This window comes from Ranitomeya imitator, chromosome 6 (genome assembly GCF_032444005.1).
Source record: "Ranitomeya imitator isolate aRanImi1 chromosome 6, aRanImi1.pri, whole genome shotgun sequence".
Taxonomy (NCBI): domain Eukaryota; kingdom Metazoa; phylum Chordata; class Amphibia; order Anura; family Dendrobatidae; genus Ranitomeya; species Ranitomeya imitator.
Genome location: NC_091287.1, coordinates 51,370,721 through 51,388,724, shown reverse-complemented (window position 1 = coordinate 51,388,724; position 18,004 = coordinate 51,370,721). Strand labels below are relative to the sequence as shown.

Below are 18,004 nucleotides of genomic sequence, written 5' to 3'. Positions count from 1 at the left end.
GCCCCCGTTCTGTCATGTGCTGCTGCCATCCTGCACCCCCGTTCTGTCATGTGCTGCTCCCATCCATATGCCCCATACGCTGCTCCATAAAGGTTTATGGCCCCCATAAGATGTTCCATAGTATATGCGCCGTACACAGCTCCATAAAGGTTTATGGCCCCCATAAGATGCTCCATAGTATATGCCCCGTTCACTGCTCCAAAAAGGTTTATGGCCCCCGTAACATGCTCCATAGTATTATATGCCCCGTACACTGCTCCATTATGGTTGATGGCCCCATAAGATGCTCCATGGTATTATATGCCCCCGTACACTGCTCCATTATGGTTGATGGCCCCATAAGATGCTCCATGGTATTATATGCCCCCGTACACTGCTCCATTATGGTTGATGGCCCCATAAGATGCTCCATGGTATTATATGCCCCCGCACACTGCTCCATTATGGTTGATGGCCCCATAAGATGCTCCATGGTATTATATGCCCCGTATCCTGCTGCGATATATATATAAAAAAAAAATACCATACTCACCTATCGTCGCTGGGCGCCGAGTGTTGGGGGGCCTGAGCAGGCGGGGACACCGGCGCGCTGTGGGGGTCAGGTGCCGGAGTCGCCGCTCGCTCAGGCCCCCGACACTTGCTATAGTCACCTGGCCCTGATCCAGCACTGCGAGCCGCTGTTCCGGCTCCTCTGGCTGTGACTGTTCAGTCAGAGGGCGGCGCGCATTAAGCGTCATCGTGCCCTCTGAACTGTGAACATCACAGGCAGAGGACCCGGGAGACGGAGCCGCACGCAGCGCTGGAACGGGGGCAGGTGAATATACTTACCCTCCTGGCGCGTCCCTGCCTCTCCGGTGGAGATCGCGGTGTGCGTTCAGTGTTTACGCATACCGCGATCTCCTGGGAGCGTCACTCTGTGGGGTCCAGACTGCACCGGCGCTTGCGCAGTCTATAAAGGCTTCGGACAGAGTGACGCTCCCAGCGTTATATTATAGATATTAATTGTTAGTTGGGTTATTAGTGTTTAACTGGGTGAGCTGCGGCATGTTTACACGGGCCAATCATCGGGAGTGAGTGTTCTTATGAATGCTTGTTCACGGGTTTCTCGTCCGACTAAATGGAATGCACCTTATGCCAGGTTAAGAATAATTGATATTGGTGGTGTAAATAGGAGCTGTGCTGCTGATAATATCATACTATATGGGGACGAGGTCCCCTCCACGGAGGAATGGATAGCTGAAATGGATAGATTACATCGTCTAGAGTTGCTGGTGGCGGGTGATGGTGATGCTGCATATGTCCAGGGACGCACCTGGTTCCTCTGGCAATCCTTCAAGGAAAGCACAGGGTTCCTGACTTGGCTGCGTACATACTCATAATTCTCAATACGTGGGCGTATACATTGCTGGGTCTCCCTTAATCCCCCCTTCTTCCCCTTTCCCCCCCCCCTTTTTTTTTCTCTCTCTCTTCTTCTCTTTATTTCTTTTTCTCCTATCTCTACAATTGCTTTTCTCACAGGTTTTGTATCCTGTATCCATGTCCCGAGGTGATTCTCAAGATGAGAAGCATGTACCCTTTATGTGCCAGAGTCCTTGTTCAACTACACTTGTGCTGTGTGCTCAGAGGCGTAATGTATAGTTCTGGACATTGTAATGATTCATTTTATTGTTTTTCCTGTTTAAAATTTCAATAAATATATTTACTGAAAAAAAAAATACTATATGGGGACAGAGTGATGGTGTACATGATCGTTCTGTCCCAATCAGTACTCATTGGCTTGTAAGCGATCTCCGATCGACTTTTACATTTGCTCCTATAAACGATCCAATCACTGGCAAATGAGCATTTTACTTGTTCGTTGGATGATCGTCAGCATGTTTACACAGGATGAATGAGTGTTGTTCACTGATACTGAGGCCTTCTAAATGCATCTTTTGATGAGTGCGTCTAGATGGCCGAGTGTGGCCCGTTAGCGAGCATCACATACAAGTCCTTCGTCTGGTTTCTGCACAGTCTGGTAAAGCATGATGGACAATGCAATTGTTCTATCCCATACAGTCTCCATACAGCATCATGTTATCAGTAACCCTGTGCCTGATTACACGGGATGATGCACTGCTAATAATAATGACTTTTCCTGCTCATTGGTTGAGTAATTGCCGACAAGTCTACAAGGGTCAATAATTAGGAACAAGTGTTTGACAATTGTCAGCTCATCTAAATGCAGCTTTACGCCGGCTATACACATTAGGTGGCTGTTGGCCAAACGATGCTTTGGTCAATCATCACAGCCATCCCAGCCAACTCCCCCATATACGGGAGTCGCTTGTTTGGTGGAGAGCTTCTGTGTTTATGAAAATCCCGCCAACTGACACGTCGGCCGACGGCTTATCTATGGCAGGACAATGCGACAAGCAGTCCAAAAATCATTCCTGTCCAATCGACATCTCTCCTGGCCAGCACTGCCATATACATTAGACCGTCTGCCAAACTCGTCAATATTGGTGGCTTCAGCCAACATTGGTCCAATGTGTATGGCGACCTTAAGTCACATAACAGTAACACCAAAGCAGCAGATGCAAATCTAGAGCCACCAGACCACAAACTGTGCTGCAATCTCATACTAGCATGCAAACATGCAACCCCACAGAGCAGTGCTGTAAATTACACAATGTCATTGTGTATTAATACATTGCAATTCACAGCGCATATGCACAATTAAATGCAAGTCATGCGACAGATGTTGTAGTGGGGTCGGGTTAGCCGTCCTAACCCCCCTAAGCATGTCCCGGTTTACAGTGTATATATATATATATATATATATATATATATATATATATATATATAAATATATATATAATCTATTGCTGCCATGTATATGTTAACATTAAAAGAGAAGAGGGCCCAGCCATATAGCATACCGATTCTGGACTTCATCAGGAGAAGCAACAGCAACAGTGCTAACGGTGCAGTATTAGTGGGACTGCAGTTGGTAGAAGAAGGCTCGGTAGTACGGGCAGGTCGCTCTTCATGTGGTAGTTTATTGCATGGGCTGGCGCCCTCAGTACCGGGGCGAAACGGCTGAGGGGGACCCCAAACTGAGTAGAGCTCAGCAGAGGACGCTGAGGGATCGAAAGGTAGGGTCCATTGTTAAAGTTGAGCTGGACTGTGTCTCTCTTTGTGTGAAACCAGCAACAGGAAGATTCTACAGTTCAGGGGGGACCCTGGAGGCGTAAGGACCCAGGACACAGGTATACAGAAGGAAATACATTATTGTATTGTGAGGAGAGGCCAGGGCGTGATACAGGGACTGCTCTCGGCCATGACTACTGCTCTGGCCGATCCCTACACTTGGCGTAGTCAGCAGGATGCCGAAATCGTGCAGTGTGGGAAAGCTGTGAGTGAAGAGATTGATGTGATTGGAACAAGTAACTGCTGTGACCAGGAAGATAGAAGATGATGTGACTGATATACCGGGTTTGTCAAATTCCCTGAAAGAGACTGACTACTTGATTGTACGCAAGATGGCTGCCATGAAGATGGAGGAAATTGGCACAAAAAGAGAAGACAACCACAGTGACTTCACCCTTCATGGGCGGAACAACGCGGAGAGGGCACGAAAATCTGCCAGGCGGTGCCCTTCATCCAGCCCCTGATGGGGACATCGGAGACACGTAGCACCGCGCTTCCTGAAACAACTTGAAAGAAAATCGGTAGAGCAGATGGAAGCGATCCCACCCTGTAACGGGTGGGGCCCCGAAGAAGACTGAGTGCAGCAGTGTGGCGCCATTACGGGACACGCAATGCGTCCCTCCTGTGCACTCCATTGCAGGGGAATAGGCCACATCGGGTTGTTTGTGGTGGGAGGAGATGGAGCGGGCCTGACCCAGGCGACAGAGTGATGATGCGGAACATGCGCACCCCGTACCTGGAGCAGAAGAATCCCGGCAGCTGCTGGGACCAGAGCACCACTTGAGAAGACCGGAGCTGCGATGTCCAGCCAATCAGGAACGCCAATGACGGAAACTGCTGGACGTGGAGCTGAGACGTTCATGACAACTGGAACGACTTATGTACCCGGAGCCAGCATTGCAGCGTCGATGGGGACCAGATTCAGCCCCAGCCCCAGCGGAGCCTGAACTGGAAGAGACGATCCGACCGGAACTGCGTCATCAGGAGCCAGGGAGCCTCACAGCATCCGCAGAGGGATACACCAGACACGGGATGGGTGCAGCAGGACCACCAAAATCTACAGCGGTGAGTTTTCCTCGACCTGTGACCCTGAGAGACTATTCCTCATCAGCACCTGCTTCTCCACCTAGCCAGGTCCTTCCCTGGTCCCCCGCTTCTGGAATAGAGCCTCTTGACCTGTCCTGTGACCATCGTGGATGGTAAGCCTGGTCTCCGTCCGATGCGGATATAGCGATGGGCCTTTCACATTGCTTCCTCGCTGAGGAGGGCCCTTTTCCTACACCTGAGTAGTCCGCTTGGATCGCAGACATCATTGTGGGCAAAAAGCAGCAGGAAAAGGAAATCTGGTCCCAGCTGCGGCAGTATGGAGAGGGCGCTTTAGTGGAGCGCCGCACTTACAGTCAACTAACGTACACCAATGTTGACCTGGGATTTGGATTCATACAGGAGGATGGCCCAGTGATAAAGTGTATATTAATGTCACGTCCATAAAGTTTGGGAGGCCCCTACGTGAAGGAGACCGGGACTCTTTTTATAAGGAGAATTGCCCCCGAGGTTATTATGCGGTGCAGTGGCTTTGCATATCGAAGATGGCGGCTCGGAAGAGAATCTAGGCCCGAGACATGAACCCACGGTGTCCTGTGCTTCTGCTAACCCTACCTATGGTTCTGCTGCATCCTGGCAGCTGACAGGCTCTGCGGCTGCAGAGTCTCCTTCAAAGTCATCATGTACACATTGCCTTAAAGTAGGCATTCCTATAATAAATTGCTAGACCTGTGAGATCTGCTAGGAGCAGGGATCCCATGTCTGGAGTACAGATATCAGCTTTCTTAGGTATTATTTGCAACTATTGATCCATTCAATGGGGAACTGGGGACCCAACTCTGGGGTCTCATCAGTGTCACCCCGATGTTGCAGTTATCAGATGGAAAAGGGATAACTTGTTTTGCCAATATTCCTCTAAGTTTCTCACAATTTAGCTAAGCAAAATGGTCATTAAGCATTTATGGAACGCTATCACGATGATGTACTGTGGTTAGGTCTGTAGAGCAAGAAAGACGCCTCCTAATCCCATCGCAGAGCTAACAGTGTGGTCCGCTAACAGTGGGGTCCACCGCCCAGCACTCTCCCATTAGTCCTGATTCCACAAGAACAGTATTCATTCTGCGCTGCTGTGTGGGAGTGAGCGATCTCTGTGAATGTGAGGCCCGTAGAGCATGAGAAGGATGAAATAATGCACTCACCTAATGAAGCAGTAATCAAATTGTGCTTTCTGACAGAACCATGAACCAAAACCTCTCATTCATGAAAAGACACCGGCTCCATCTTTCATGTAGGCTTTATTTGTGGTGTATGTTCGGCGAATACAGTGAGACCACTTTCCAGTGTATAAATAATCTGCACATACACTTTAAAGCGGAAGCGTGACTAGAATTCAAAAAACAATCTGCATAGGTTATTAAATACGTATCTTTGACCTGATGAGGATGATGAAATTCCATGTCAGAATGGCCATATAATCCTGATCTTAGCTCTATCTAGGCTCATAAAATGCTCATTTGACTGCAGGCTGGGAAAACTTTTCAAATTATACAGCCACTCTGACATCATTTTCAAAGTAAACACACCAGCCTCATCAAGTCTAAGAGATCTATTTAAAGGGATTTCCCAAATCAATGCCCAAACAATTGCTTAGTTATAAAACAACAGAAAACAGATAGTATGCACCCTCTCCAGTGTCAGTGACAGCTCAGCTCCACTGCTCCGGTCTCTGGCTGCAGAAGTGACATCACTACTACAATGCAGGTAACCGCTGCAGCCAATCATTGAGCTCTCTGGATGAAGGGGACACGAGCCAATAAATTCAGCAATTTGCTGCAGCTTTGATGTTCCCTATAGAAGTGATATCACTGCCAGAGAGCGGAGCGCAGCGCTGGACCCCAATGGTGCGAGTACTGGTAATGTTTGCTGTTTTACAACTATGAAATCATTTGGATTCCACTTTTGTCAAAGTTTAAAATCCCTTTTATTATATTATGAAATCTGGTGACAGATGCAATTAATAATTAAGGAGATGACAAAGGAGAGCCCTTCTCACCTAAATATGGTGCAAGAAACCCCCGTACCTGCAGCGTGGCTCTGTCCTGGCTTCGGAATAGCTTTAGAACTTTTTCAAGTTCTTCATCTGATCTGTAACTAAAGATGACACATGATTCTGATCTGACGGCGAAGAGAAGCCAAGCATTGAATATTTCCATGTTTTAGGTCCTAAATTTAGGACATACAAGGACGTCAGCACTTGTCCAATCTCAGCACCTCACAATGTTCTCCAGAGAGATGACACCAATGGTGGCAGCTCCAAGATGGAGGAACAGAGGCAGGGTCCTGGGGCCAGATGTTCACATATTACATCTGGGGGTTTTGTAAGAATCTCAAAAAAAAAGGGACTCGGACAGAACCCCGGGCATGACACTGAAATGCTATGTGAACAGGGCCTTAAAGGCAGGGTGCCAGGTATATTGAACTATATATTGGATGCGTATAGTCAAATTTTCCATTTGGACTGGAGGACTGCGTTCACAGAATTTACCAGAAAGCGTTTAGGCTATGGGCACACGGCGCCTTTTAAACACGGGCGCAGCCGCTGAGTGATAGGAGGGCTGGATATGCTCAGTTTATTATATTTAGCCTGCAGCACATATGGATAACGATAATAGATTTACTTACTCATGTGTTATGTCGCCGTCTGTCACTGCAGAAAGAATATCAGCTCGATCCCCTTCCAAGCTTGGTGTTAGCAAAGAGGGAGAGTTCTGACCTGCCTAAATGATAGGAAAGGGTAAAATACATAATGATCATAGTGGAATGATGAGAGATAGATAGATATTATGATGATGATGATGATAGATAGATAGATAGATAGATAGATAGATAGATAGATAGATAGATAGATAGATAGATAGATAGATATTATTATTATGATAGATAGATAGATAGATAGATAGATAGAAGATAGATAGATAGATACCGGTAGATATTATTATGATAGATAGATAGATAGATAGATAGATAGATAGATAGATAGATAGATAGATAGATAGATATTATGATGATGATAGATAGATAGATAGATAGATAGATAGATAGATAGATAGATAGATAGATAGATAGATAGATAGATATTATTATTATGATAGATAGAAGATAGATAGATAGATACCGGTAGATATTATTATGATAGATAGATAGATAGATAGATAGATAGATAGATAGATAGATAGATAGATAGATAGATAGATAGATAGATAGATAGATAGATAGATCTGAGATGACAGAAACATAGCTAAAATAAAATGAAAACACTTCCCCTACAAAAAAGGTTCTAGTCGGTACAACAAAGCTGCACCATCTAAAGGCACAATCTGTCCCTGTGCTTCTGATACTATATGCAAAACTTGTATAGCCTTGTGCTATGGTACTGATTATAAATCTAGATATAAAAATTACAAAAACTGACCTAGAAATATCTGGAAAAAAGGATCCTGCTCCACTTTGAAGATGAGATGTATTTTTATGCAGTAAAGTTCTTGAATTCAGTGGTGGCAGGTGATCACTGATGATCACTAGTTCACAATAATGTCCAGGAGCATGTTCAGCTCACCTCTGTGTATAATGCCCCCAGGTAAGGGAGGTTTAAAGAGCTGCTGTAGCTCTTATCCCACTAAGTCAGAGACGCAAATTCATTAGATTTATAGCCGCATTTTACACCACGCTATTTGTATAAGTTAAAAAGCTCCAAGATTTTGGTGCCAGAGGTATCCAGAGTGCCGGCGGCTCAGGCTGACCCAGGCTATCCACTAAGAAAACACCGCCGTATGCTGTAGTGACAACACCAGTTGTGGGTTTCCAAAAAATAAAGTAAAACATTAGGTTCATAATCGGTACCATAGCACAAGGCTATATAAGTTTTTGCAGAAATGTAGAAATTGATAGACATTAGATCTTGATATTTGGATAGATAAGTTGCAGAAAACAACTTATATTGCTGCATTATTATCCATAAAAACTCACCCTCCAAGTGAGGAGTTTCCTTAGCTCGGTTTCTAAGAATCTTTTCTCCTGCAGGAGCACTTGGTAGTTTGTTTTTACCTTGATGTATTTCTAAGAGAATTACCAAATATTATCTATACATAATATTAATAATTGTGACCAATGATGATGAACAGAACGTCATCCGCATAGAATAAACAATCTACAAGAAATTATAACTCACTACTAATCAGTCTTCCTCTCACAAAACTCTCGTCTCTCCAATCTGTCCTGCAGTTAGGCTCATATTTTTGTCCAGCTCCTACACCGATGCCTCCACCCTGTACCAGTCATTGCACTGGTTGCCCATCCATTACAGATTACATAATAAACTTACCATACTCACTCAAATTCTGTGCAGAGCTGCACTTCATTATCTCTCTTAGGCCGGTTTCACACGTCCAGATAATTCCAGTACCGTATAAAATCGGTACTGGAGTTATCCGTGTCCGTGTGCTCACGTGGCACATCATTGTGGCACACGTGCGGCACACGTGTGCCGCCCGTGTGCCCACTGGGTACCACACGCACCGTGCAGGAGACAGCGCTAAAGTTTAGCGCTGTCCCCTGCATCGTGCTGAATCCGCGATTCATATCTTCTCTGCAGCAGCGTTTGCTGCAGAGAAAATATGAATAATAGTGTTTAAAATAAAGATCTATGTGTCCCCCGCCCTCCCACCCCCTGTGCGCCCCCCTGCTATTCTGAAAATACTCACCCGCCTCCCTCGTTGGCTGTTGCTGCTTCCTGGTCTGGCTGCATCTTCTCCTGTATGCGGTCACGTGGGGCCGCCGATTACAGTAATGAATATGCGGCTCCACCCCTATGGGCACATAGATCTTTATTTTAAGCACTATTATTCATATTTTCTCTGCAGCAAATGCTGCTGCACAGAAGATATGAATCGCGGATTCAGCACCAGTGTGGGGGACAGCGCTTAATGTAGCGCTGTCTCCTGCACGGCACACGGACTGCACACGGACAACGTCTGTGTGCGGTACGTGTTTTACACGGACCCATTGACCTTAATGGGTCCATTTAATACGTGCGCTCCCACGAACACTGACATGTCTTCGTGTTTGGCACATGGAGACACGGTCCGCAAAAAATCACTGACATCTGAACAGATGCAGTGATTTTTATGTGTCTACGTGTGTCAGTGGCTCCGGTACGTGAGGAAACTGTCACCTCACGTACCAGAGACACTGACGTGTGAAACTGGCCTTACCTCATCTGTCTATTCATGCTCTCTATTCTGCTATAGATCAAAAACTAACATCTGCCACAATCTGAACCTCGCACTCCCGACTCCAAGTCTTTTCTCCACAAGCTCTCAGTAATGCACCGCACCACTCCAATCAATCAGATTTATTCCCAGTGTCCACAGTTCTAAGTCTGTCCTAAAAATACATCTTTGTAGGCAAAGGCAAAGCTGTCATATCACATCACTAATCTATCTTCTCATTTGTCCCTTATTACATTTTTCCTCAGAACATGGCCCTTTTACCCTGTTTCCCCCACACATGCACTCAGTACTATACATAGTTACTGGCTGGTGACCGGTTCATGCAGCTATACATGAATACCCAAATTATAATGAGGGCTGGACCATACCCTCCAAGCACTTTTTCCTTTTGTGTCAACACGATTTACTAGTAGATCGTAAAATTGTGGTCGGGGCCCTCAATATATTGGTTATATATATATTAACTATTATTATTATTTTATTAGAAGAATCACTGATGGAACACTCCAGAGTTAGTAAAAAATCTTTTCTTCCCAAACCAATCTCTTGTATTAAAAGGGTGTTGCCAGAATCAAAAGTTACCAGCTATCCGCAGGATAGATGCCAAGTGTCTAATCTCTAGGGTGCTACCACTAGAGTCTTCCATTAGAACCTTCCCATGACTTTCCATGGGTCCCATTGTCTCACATTATAATGGAACACCAATTGAACATGCGTGCTTCCCTCCATCAATGTCTTGACACAGATAGCTGAGTGTTCTTCTTGTCTACCTGTCAATGTCATAGACTTTGAAAGGAAAGGAAAGGAAAGGCAGAAAACATGCTCCATCGATATAAATGGGGTACAAAGGACCCATGTTCTTGAGATTGGAGAAGGCCATCTTTTTTTTTTTTCTGAAAAAGTGATATGTTCTGGGAACTGCCCTTTGAGATTGTTGGTAACATACAACGATGGCACTAGTGATGAAGAGCAATTCAATTTATACTGCCCTGCAACAATATCCTGTCCAGTCCTCTGTGCCAGCCAGACCAGGTCAGTCCTCACTTCTATGGTCTGGCATCTTTGGCGCTTATGGTGCTTACTAGGCCGTATAATATCATGAGGCCTAGTGAGCCCTAAAGGTGCCCAGAGTGCTAGACTGAGGGTGACGGGTGTAGAAAAGAAGACCAACTACCTCGAAGGACTGGACTACATGACAGACCAGGGCAGCTCAAGTCAAATTGCTCATCTCGACTGCCAACAAAATCTTATTGCCAAATTGTCACATACACACTGCGAGGATTTTGCAGTCATCACATGACTGCTCATAAACAATTTGCCTACGTGTAGTTACGTGCCAGGAGGCGTCTCTTCCTGCTTCTCTAAATGTTCCATTGACAGGACATGTATTTTATTGACCTCAGTTGTCCTCACGTGACCATAAAAAATGGGAAAATTGACCATATGACACATACAACATGACATTTAAGTCTTACATTTTTGGTTTCTTCCTGGTCTTTTCCGAGCCTAGATCAAGAATGAAAAACATAAAAGTAGTGAATGTGCCACATTGAGTTTATCTTCTTTGTAATTAGGGCTTTGTTTAAGGGCAAAGATACTGCACACCCATATCACCGATGTGACAATGTGACCGTCCCTCGAAACATAAACGGTTATTCCAATGTCAGCAAATTATTGCTAGGATACAACATCACTCTGACCATGTTCACATGTACATTAATCAGAACGGATCCAGCAGCAATCTGTTGGCAAAAAAGTTGGGCACACACATTGAAGTCTATGGAATACAGATCCATTAATTAGCCATCCATTTTTCTCCCTTCTGAAAGGATCAATTTTTTGCTTATTGGATCAGTTTCAAGTAGATGATTACGTCCAGTAGTATATGTTAAACATTAAATATTTATTTTTCCACCTCCAGTAAGCAAAAAACTGATCCGTTTCATATGGGAGAACAACAGATGGAAAATTAACGGATCCGTTTTCCATAGACTTCAACGTTAAAAAAAAACATATCTAGTTGAAATAATTTTTTTTTTAGCTGGACATAAAAGTTGCGTCTTCAGTGAAAGGATCAGTAGGCTCACATTCTCACTAATCCTTTATTTGCGCAGAGAAATGACCCTTATTCCAAATGTCAGACTGCCAACCATCAAACATTTATTACATTTCCTGTAGATAGATGATATACAGTTGAAACTAGAAGTTTACATACACTATATAAAAAGACACATCACCATGTTTTTCTCAATATCTGACATGAAATCTGAATAAACCTTTCCCGATTTAGGTCAATTAGGATTACCATAATCTAATATATAATTGCCTAGAATACTACTTCCTGCAATTTGTGCCAACTTCCTGTCCGGAGCTAATGTCCGGAGCTAATGTCCGGAGCTAATGTCCGGAGCTAATGTCCGGAGATAAGTGACGTCAACAGTGTCCAGTGTCTGATTGGTTGCCGCCTGCTGCGAGCGACCAATCAGAAACGTGCCGTACTGTGACACACTCCGCCCGCCATTTTGGTGTGATTTTTGAATTTTTACCTCACAGCAAGTTTCTACTGCGTGGAGGCGGGCCCAGTGACGTTGCTCTTCAAGCTCCTGCCAAATTTCGTCAAAAAAATGATAATACCATTTACCAAAACTATATATATTTAGTTGTGAAGTGGTTCAGTGACATTTTCACACCAATTTTGAACTTTTGTTTGGTGTTTTCTCCATATACTGCCTATTATTTTTGTTCTTTCTTACTATTATTTATTAATTGTATTATTCTTACCTTTGAATAAATAAAGTATATATGGATTCTAGACTCCCGATTCTTTAGAATCGGGCTGCCATCTAGTTATTAAAATTTGCCAAATCCCACAAAAATGAGAGCCAGAGGGTGTTTTAAAGCATTTTTATTACTTACTGCAAAGTTAAAAGTTTACATACATTTCATTAGTATTTGGTTCCATTAGCCTTAACATGAATGACTTGGGTCAAACGTTTGGGATATCCTTCCACAAGCTTCTCACAATAGTTGGTCGCAATTTGGGTCCATTCCTCCTGACAAAACTGGTGTAACTGATCCAGGTTTGTAGGTCGCCTTGCTCGCATCGGGCTTTTCAGCTTTACCCATACATTTTCAATAGGATTGAGATCAGGTCTTTGTGATGGCCGCTCCAAAACATTGACTTTGTTATCCTTAAGCCACTTTGTTACCATTTTTGAGGTATACTTCGGGTCATCGTCCATTTGGAAGACCCATTTCCACCCAAGCTTTAACTTCCTAGCTGATGTGTTGAGATGTTGCTTCAGTATTGCCACATGATCTTCTCATGATGTCATCTATTTTACGAAGTGCACCAGTCCCTCTTGCAGCAAAACAACCCCACAACATGATGCAGCCACCCCTGTGTTTCACAGTTGGGATGGTGATTTTAGGCTTCCAATCTTCTCCCTTTTTTCCTCTAAATGTAACAATGGTCATTTTGCCCAAAAAGTTCAATTTTAGTTTCATCAGACCACAGGATATGTCTCCAAAAATGAAGATCTTTGTTCCTGTGTGCATTTTCTAACATTAATTTGGCTTTTTTATGTTTGTTTTGAAGTAATAGCTTCTCACTGGCAAAGTGGCTATTCAGCCCATGTTGATACAGTACTCGTTTCACTGTGGATATTGACACAATCTTACCAACTTCCGCCATCATCTTCATAAGGTCTTTTGTTTTTGTCCTTGGGTTAATATGCAAATGTCGGACTTAAGCACGTTCATGTCTGGGACATAGAACCCGTCACCTTCCTGAGTGGTATGGTGGCTGGACATTCATTCCCATCTTATTTGTACTTGCATATAATTGTTTATACAGATGAACGAGGCACCTTCAGGTACCTTGAAATTATACCCAAGGATGAGCCAGACTTATACAAGTCTACAATTCTCTTCCTGAAATCTTGGCTGATTTCTATAGACTTTCCCATGATGCTACACAAAGAAGCAGTGTGTTTCAGGTGTGCATTAAAATGCATCGACAGGTGTGTCTCTAATTAATTCATATGTTGCCAAAAACCTTTCAGCTTTCAGAAGCTTCCAAACACATGACATCATCGTATGCACATTCCAGAATTGTTTAAAGGCTTAGTAATCTTAGTGCATGTAAACTTTTGACTTTCAGATATTGAGAAAAACATGTATATGTGTATTTTTATATAGTTTATGTAAACTTCTAGTTTCACTGTATATTATTTAGGGGACAGCCCCCTTTAGATCTCAGATATAAATGAGAGCTACATTGTTTGCTTCTATACCTACTTGTCTAGTTCAATGGCTTGGGTGGCAAACAGTTGACCAACATCATGAATTATACTTTCGATTTCTTCCTTTGAATCTAAAGTGTAGAATCAGAATCTTTATTACGACCTAGCAAAGTACAGCAATATTCTTACACGCAGTTATGCAAAAATAAGATATAATAAATTCTGCTGGAGCGCAGCGGCAGAACAGGGAGAAGGAGTAATTGTCCCGAATTGCTTTTTTTATATGACCTACACTTTACGGTGAATTCAGTGGATAAATATGAAAAATATTAAAGTACAAAAAAGTAAAATAATTTTAGTTCTCAAACAATGGAAGCAGATTTTCTCTTGACCACACTTGGTCTGATGTGACTTCTCTTTATAATACAAGCCATGAATCTGCGAGGGATCTGTCATAAAGAGAAACCATTGGACCGCACAGACTTATTGTTGAGTTTGGGTTTGGAGACCCATGTTCAGTCCAGAAATCACGGAGACGTACGAGGAACACGTTATACAGATATCTGAATTCATCCTAAACCCTAGAGTCTTGATGTTTCTGTTAGTGCCTAAGGCAAAATTTCACAATGCGCCCAAAACCCTGTGTATATCATGTTCTGTATGATGGACCATCCTAAATTCAATGTCCTTTGCTTACACTGGTGATGAAGTGCTAAATATTCCCCAGTATCTACAGCATTAGCAGCAGCTTAGATGGATAATAGCACTGACTGAGGGCTCGTTCATACGACATATTCTCGGTCTGAGTGTTATCCATTAAAAAAATGTATCACACTTGGAACAAAGTTATTCAATTGGGCAGTGCAGGTGAACGATTTTTTCACTGACAATCTGCATGTTGGAAAAAAATAACTCAGCATGTTCGTTTTTCCTCCGAAAATTGGATAAGACCCATTCAAGTCTATGGGTGTGAGACAAAAAAAATCGGATGCCATGTGGAGCCACAGAATAGCATCTGATTTTAACAGATACATTGCAATTCATTAACAAAGGAAACCGTAAATGGTCGTGTAAATGACTAATAGACGCAGCTGTAAAAAAATGGATTGTATATGGATGACAAGTGAGAAGAAAATCGTTCCACTTTTTCTAAATAAAATGATAAAAAAACAGACAATGTGATTTTCAGGATTTTTTTTTCTCAGTTTGTCTCCCATAGTTGAGGTCTACCTATGATGTAAATTACAGACGCCTCTCATCTTTTTAAGTGGTGGAACTTGCACTATTGCTGACTGACTAAATACTTTTTTGCCCCACTGTATATGCCGGTAACGCTCAATTTAATGTACAGGATCCAATCACCTGATGAACGAGCATTTTGCTAATTTGCCGGATGATCACGTTTACAAGGGCTGATAGCCAGGACTGAGCGTTATAATGAACACTTGTTTGTAGATTATCGGGTCATGTACATGGGCCTGCTTGGAAACGCGATCATGTGAATTTACGTGGTAGTTCTACTCTAAAAGGAGACAAATGACTATTTCAATCCGGCAAAGAAATATAATGATTCATTCCATCATTGATCTACCAAATGCTCTCCTTGTCCCACTAGACTAACGGAAGAATAAAACTTACGAATATCTGTATTGGCCAGAAGTTCTCGCAGAGATCTGATCAGACTTTCTATTTGTTGACTGTGATCTAAAATAACACAAGTAATGAAATCTAATTACTAAGTAAAGAGATCCTCCTCCTTTAGTGTACATCGACAGTACATCTAGTTATACAATCATTGGACTTTGAGATCTTGTGCTCTCTACGTCAACCCAGTAACTGGCTGCTGTAGAGGAAACGTCACCGGTGTACTGCAAGCATGTCAACAAAGTCGAGAGGGGGAAAAGTGGTCCTAGACCAGCCATAGGTAAGCTATGCTGATTCTTACACTCATGACTCATGCAGGTTATACCTTTGGTTCAATTTACTATGAAACAGTGCAACACTTTTAACTCAGTATCCAAGCAGGATGCATAATTTCTTTTTGCGAAAACATACCAAACTTTAGGTCTGGTCCTTGGATCTGCGCTCCACCTCTTGTCTTCCCTCTGACAAAACATAAGAGTAAAAAATATAAATCCATGTTTTAAAGCAGACAATTTGTACCGATCTAATCAGAATTATTATTTATGATCTCTACACATATGAAATATAAAGCACCAGCTCGCCTTCTGAAATAATTTGAAGCAAAACAAGTAGAAATAAGGCTTCTTTCACACTTGCGTCGGTACGCGGCCGTCGCTAAGCGTCGGCGCGACGTACCGACGTACGTTGTGAAAATTCGACACAAAGTGGGCAGCGGATGCAGTTTTTCAACGCATCCACTGCCCATTCTAAAGTCCCGGGGAGGAGGGGGCGGAGTTCCGGCCGCGCATGCGCGGTAGGAAATGGCGGACGCGACGTACGAAAAAACGGTCTGCCAAAACACGATCCGTCGGCAATACAAGTCTATGGGGAAAAAACGAATCCTGCGGGCACATTTTCAGGATGCATTTTTTTCCCAAAACGACGCATTGCGACGGAGGCCAAACGATGCAAGTGTGAAAGAGGCCTAAGTCTAGAAATATTTTTCTTCACTAAGGACCAGCACTCCTCCTATTTGGCACAGGCATTTTTAATTAGCAGGAGGCTGCATGAGAGGGTGTAGAGGATGGCGCTACACCTCAATGATATTTCCTGACATTTTATATGTGCGAAAATGTACAGTGTTTTATTGTCATACTCCTTATAGGCTGCAGTCCCCCCAAGTCAGGTGTGACAAGGGTTAACTGTAGGGCCAGCCCCGGGTTGAGGAGGAGCAATAGGAATCTGGGTTAGCTTCAGTTTCTGTAGTCAGTTAAGAAATAGAAAGTGAAAAAGTAAGGACGCCCCCTGGTTATGGTGATCTTCACTTTCCGATCATCTAACGAACAAACAAAACGATCATGCTTCAGGTGTGCTGCACAAAAGATCATCGCTCTCGGCAGCAAATCGCCCTGTGTAAATAAGACCTGCACTGCCGAGAACAATTGCAGCATATGCGTCCAGAATGTTTTATTACAGATTGTTGGGTGTGCCTCTATAAACAGGCTACTAAATATTTACTGTTTGGTGGTTGTTTAACACCTCCAGTCAGTTCGTGAAAGCAAGCCTTTACTCTCTAAGTACCACCTATTGTGCTAGCTTCCCTGTAAGAAGCTACTTCCAGCAAGACATAGATTACTTCCTTTCTTTGACACTCTCAGTGCAAGAATGAACGTGTCGCATCGATTTATGTCTTTTTACATTAACTAAGGAATTTACCCCTCAGACCACGTGGGGTCATCATAACAGAACCAGACCCCAATCAGAGGGCAATAAAACATTCACACTCCTTATCTATGAACTGGTCCAATATTTATGGACATAACTGTTTATCACTCACATAATGGTAATTCTGCTTCATGTCACCTGTTTATCTATGGCATTTTTCTGTTCTGTGTTGTGCATAAATATGTGATTCTTCAGAATTTCTTTTAGTCTATGCCTGATGAAGAGACCGGAATTGTCTCGAAAGCTTGCAATTTGTTGCCATCTTTTCAGTTAGCCATTAAAAGGTATCAACCACTGAGGACTCTCAATTCTAAATATTGTTTTCCTTCTGGAAGAAAACTAATCTGCTTACTTGTTTGAAGCATTGTCTGTAAAACACCATATTACCTACTGTATTTACCTATTGTACCACCCAAAAGCTCTTTTCATAGGGGTTGTCGCAAATTGTTAAATGGGATAAATTGCACAGTGCTTGTAAAGACAATAAACTACATTTTATCCCTTATTAAAAATCCTCTCTGTTGTCAAGAAAGGAGAGTTTTTTAATGCTGTACCTTACAACTCATTGCCTATCAGCAACTTCTATTAGTGTGATTGATTGATTTACTTAGCAAGAAGTGTGTGCTTGCTAGCTCCATGATTTAGAGCAGGGGGAACCTTTTTTTCTGCTAAGGTCCATTTACTTATTCATACCATCCTTCGTGGGCCGTACAAAAGTATCAACTTGGAAATTACTCTGCTATATTTGGTCAAACATTTAGTTAGCTCACCCCTAATGTGACGGCTGGAGCTGCTTCTCTTTGGGGCAGCTGTGATTTAGGCGGTATGAATGATGTTGCTACTCGTAACCTCTTTTCCAGGTTTGTGCCAGTCTGGAGCACAAGCGAC

The 18,004-nt window shown here is 43.1% G+C and overlaps 2 protein-coding genes across 3 annotated transcripts in view; one reads left to right on the top strand and one right to left on the bottom strand.

The window, feature by feature from the left end:
* Positions 1–18,004, bottom strand: part of CCDC7 (coiled-coil domain containing 7) — a 53,527-nt gene that overhangs the window by 22,910 nt on the left and 12,613 nt on the right. The window contains exons 7-13 of one of the 2 annotated variants that reach the window (XM_069729666.1): positions 15,824–15,873; positions 15,407–15,472; positions 13,824–13,899; positions 11,000–11,030; positions 8,263–8,352; positions 6,919–7,013; positions 6,318–6,387 (exon numbers count right to left, since the gene is read on the bottom strand). In XM_069729666.1, coding sequence (XP_069585767.1) covers positions 6,318–6,387; positions 6,919–7,013; positions 8,263–8,352; positions 11,000–11,030; positions 13,824–13,899; positions 15,407–15,472; positions 15,824–15,873 — 478 coding nt within the window. The remainder of the gene's footprint in view (positions 1–6,317; positions 6,388–6,918; positions 7,014–8,262; positions 8,353–10,999; positions 11,031–13,823; positions 13,900–15,406; positions 15,473–15,823; positions 15,874–18,004) is intronic. The other variant, XM_069729668.1, reaches the window with a different exon arrangement.
* The window catches only part of EPC1 (enhancer of polycomb homolog 1), a 218,719-nt gene continuing 216,354 nt past the window's right edge, over positions 15,640–18,004 (top strand). The window contains exon 1 of the mRNA XM_069729661.1: positions 15,640–15,692. The gene's annotated coding sequence lies outside the window, so the exon portion shown is untranslated. The remainder of the gene's footprint in view (positions 15,693–18,004) is intronic.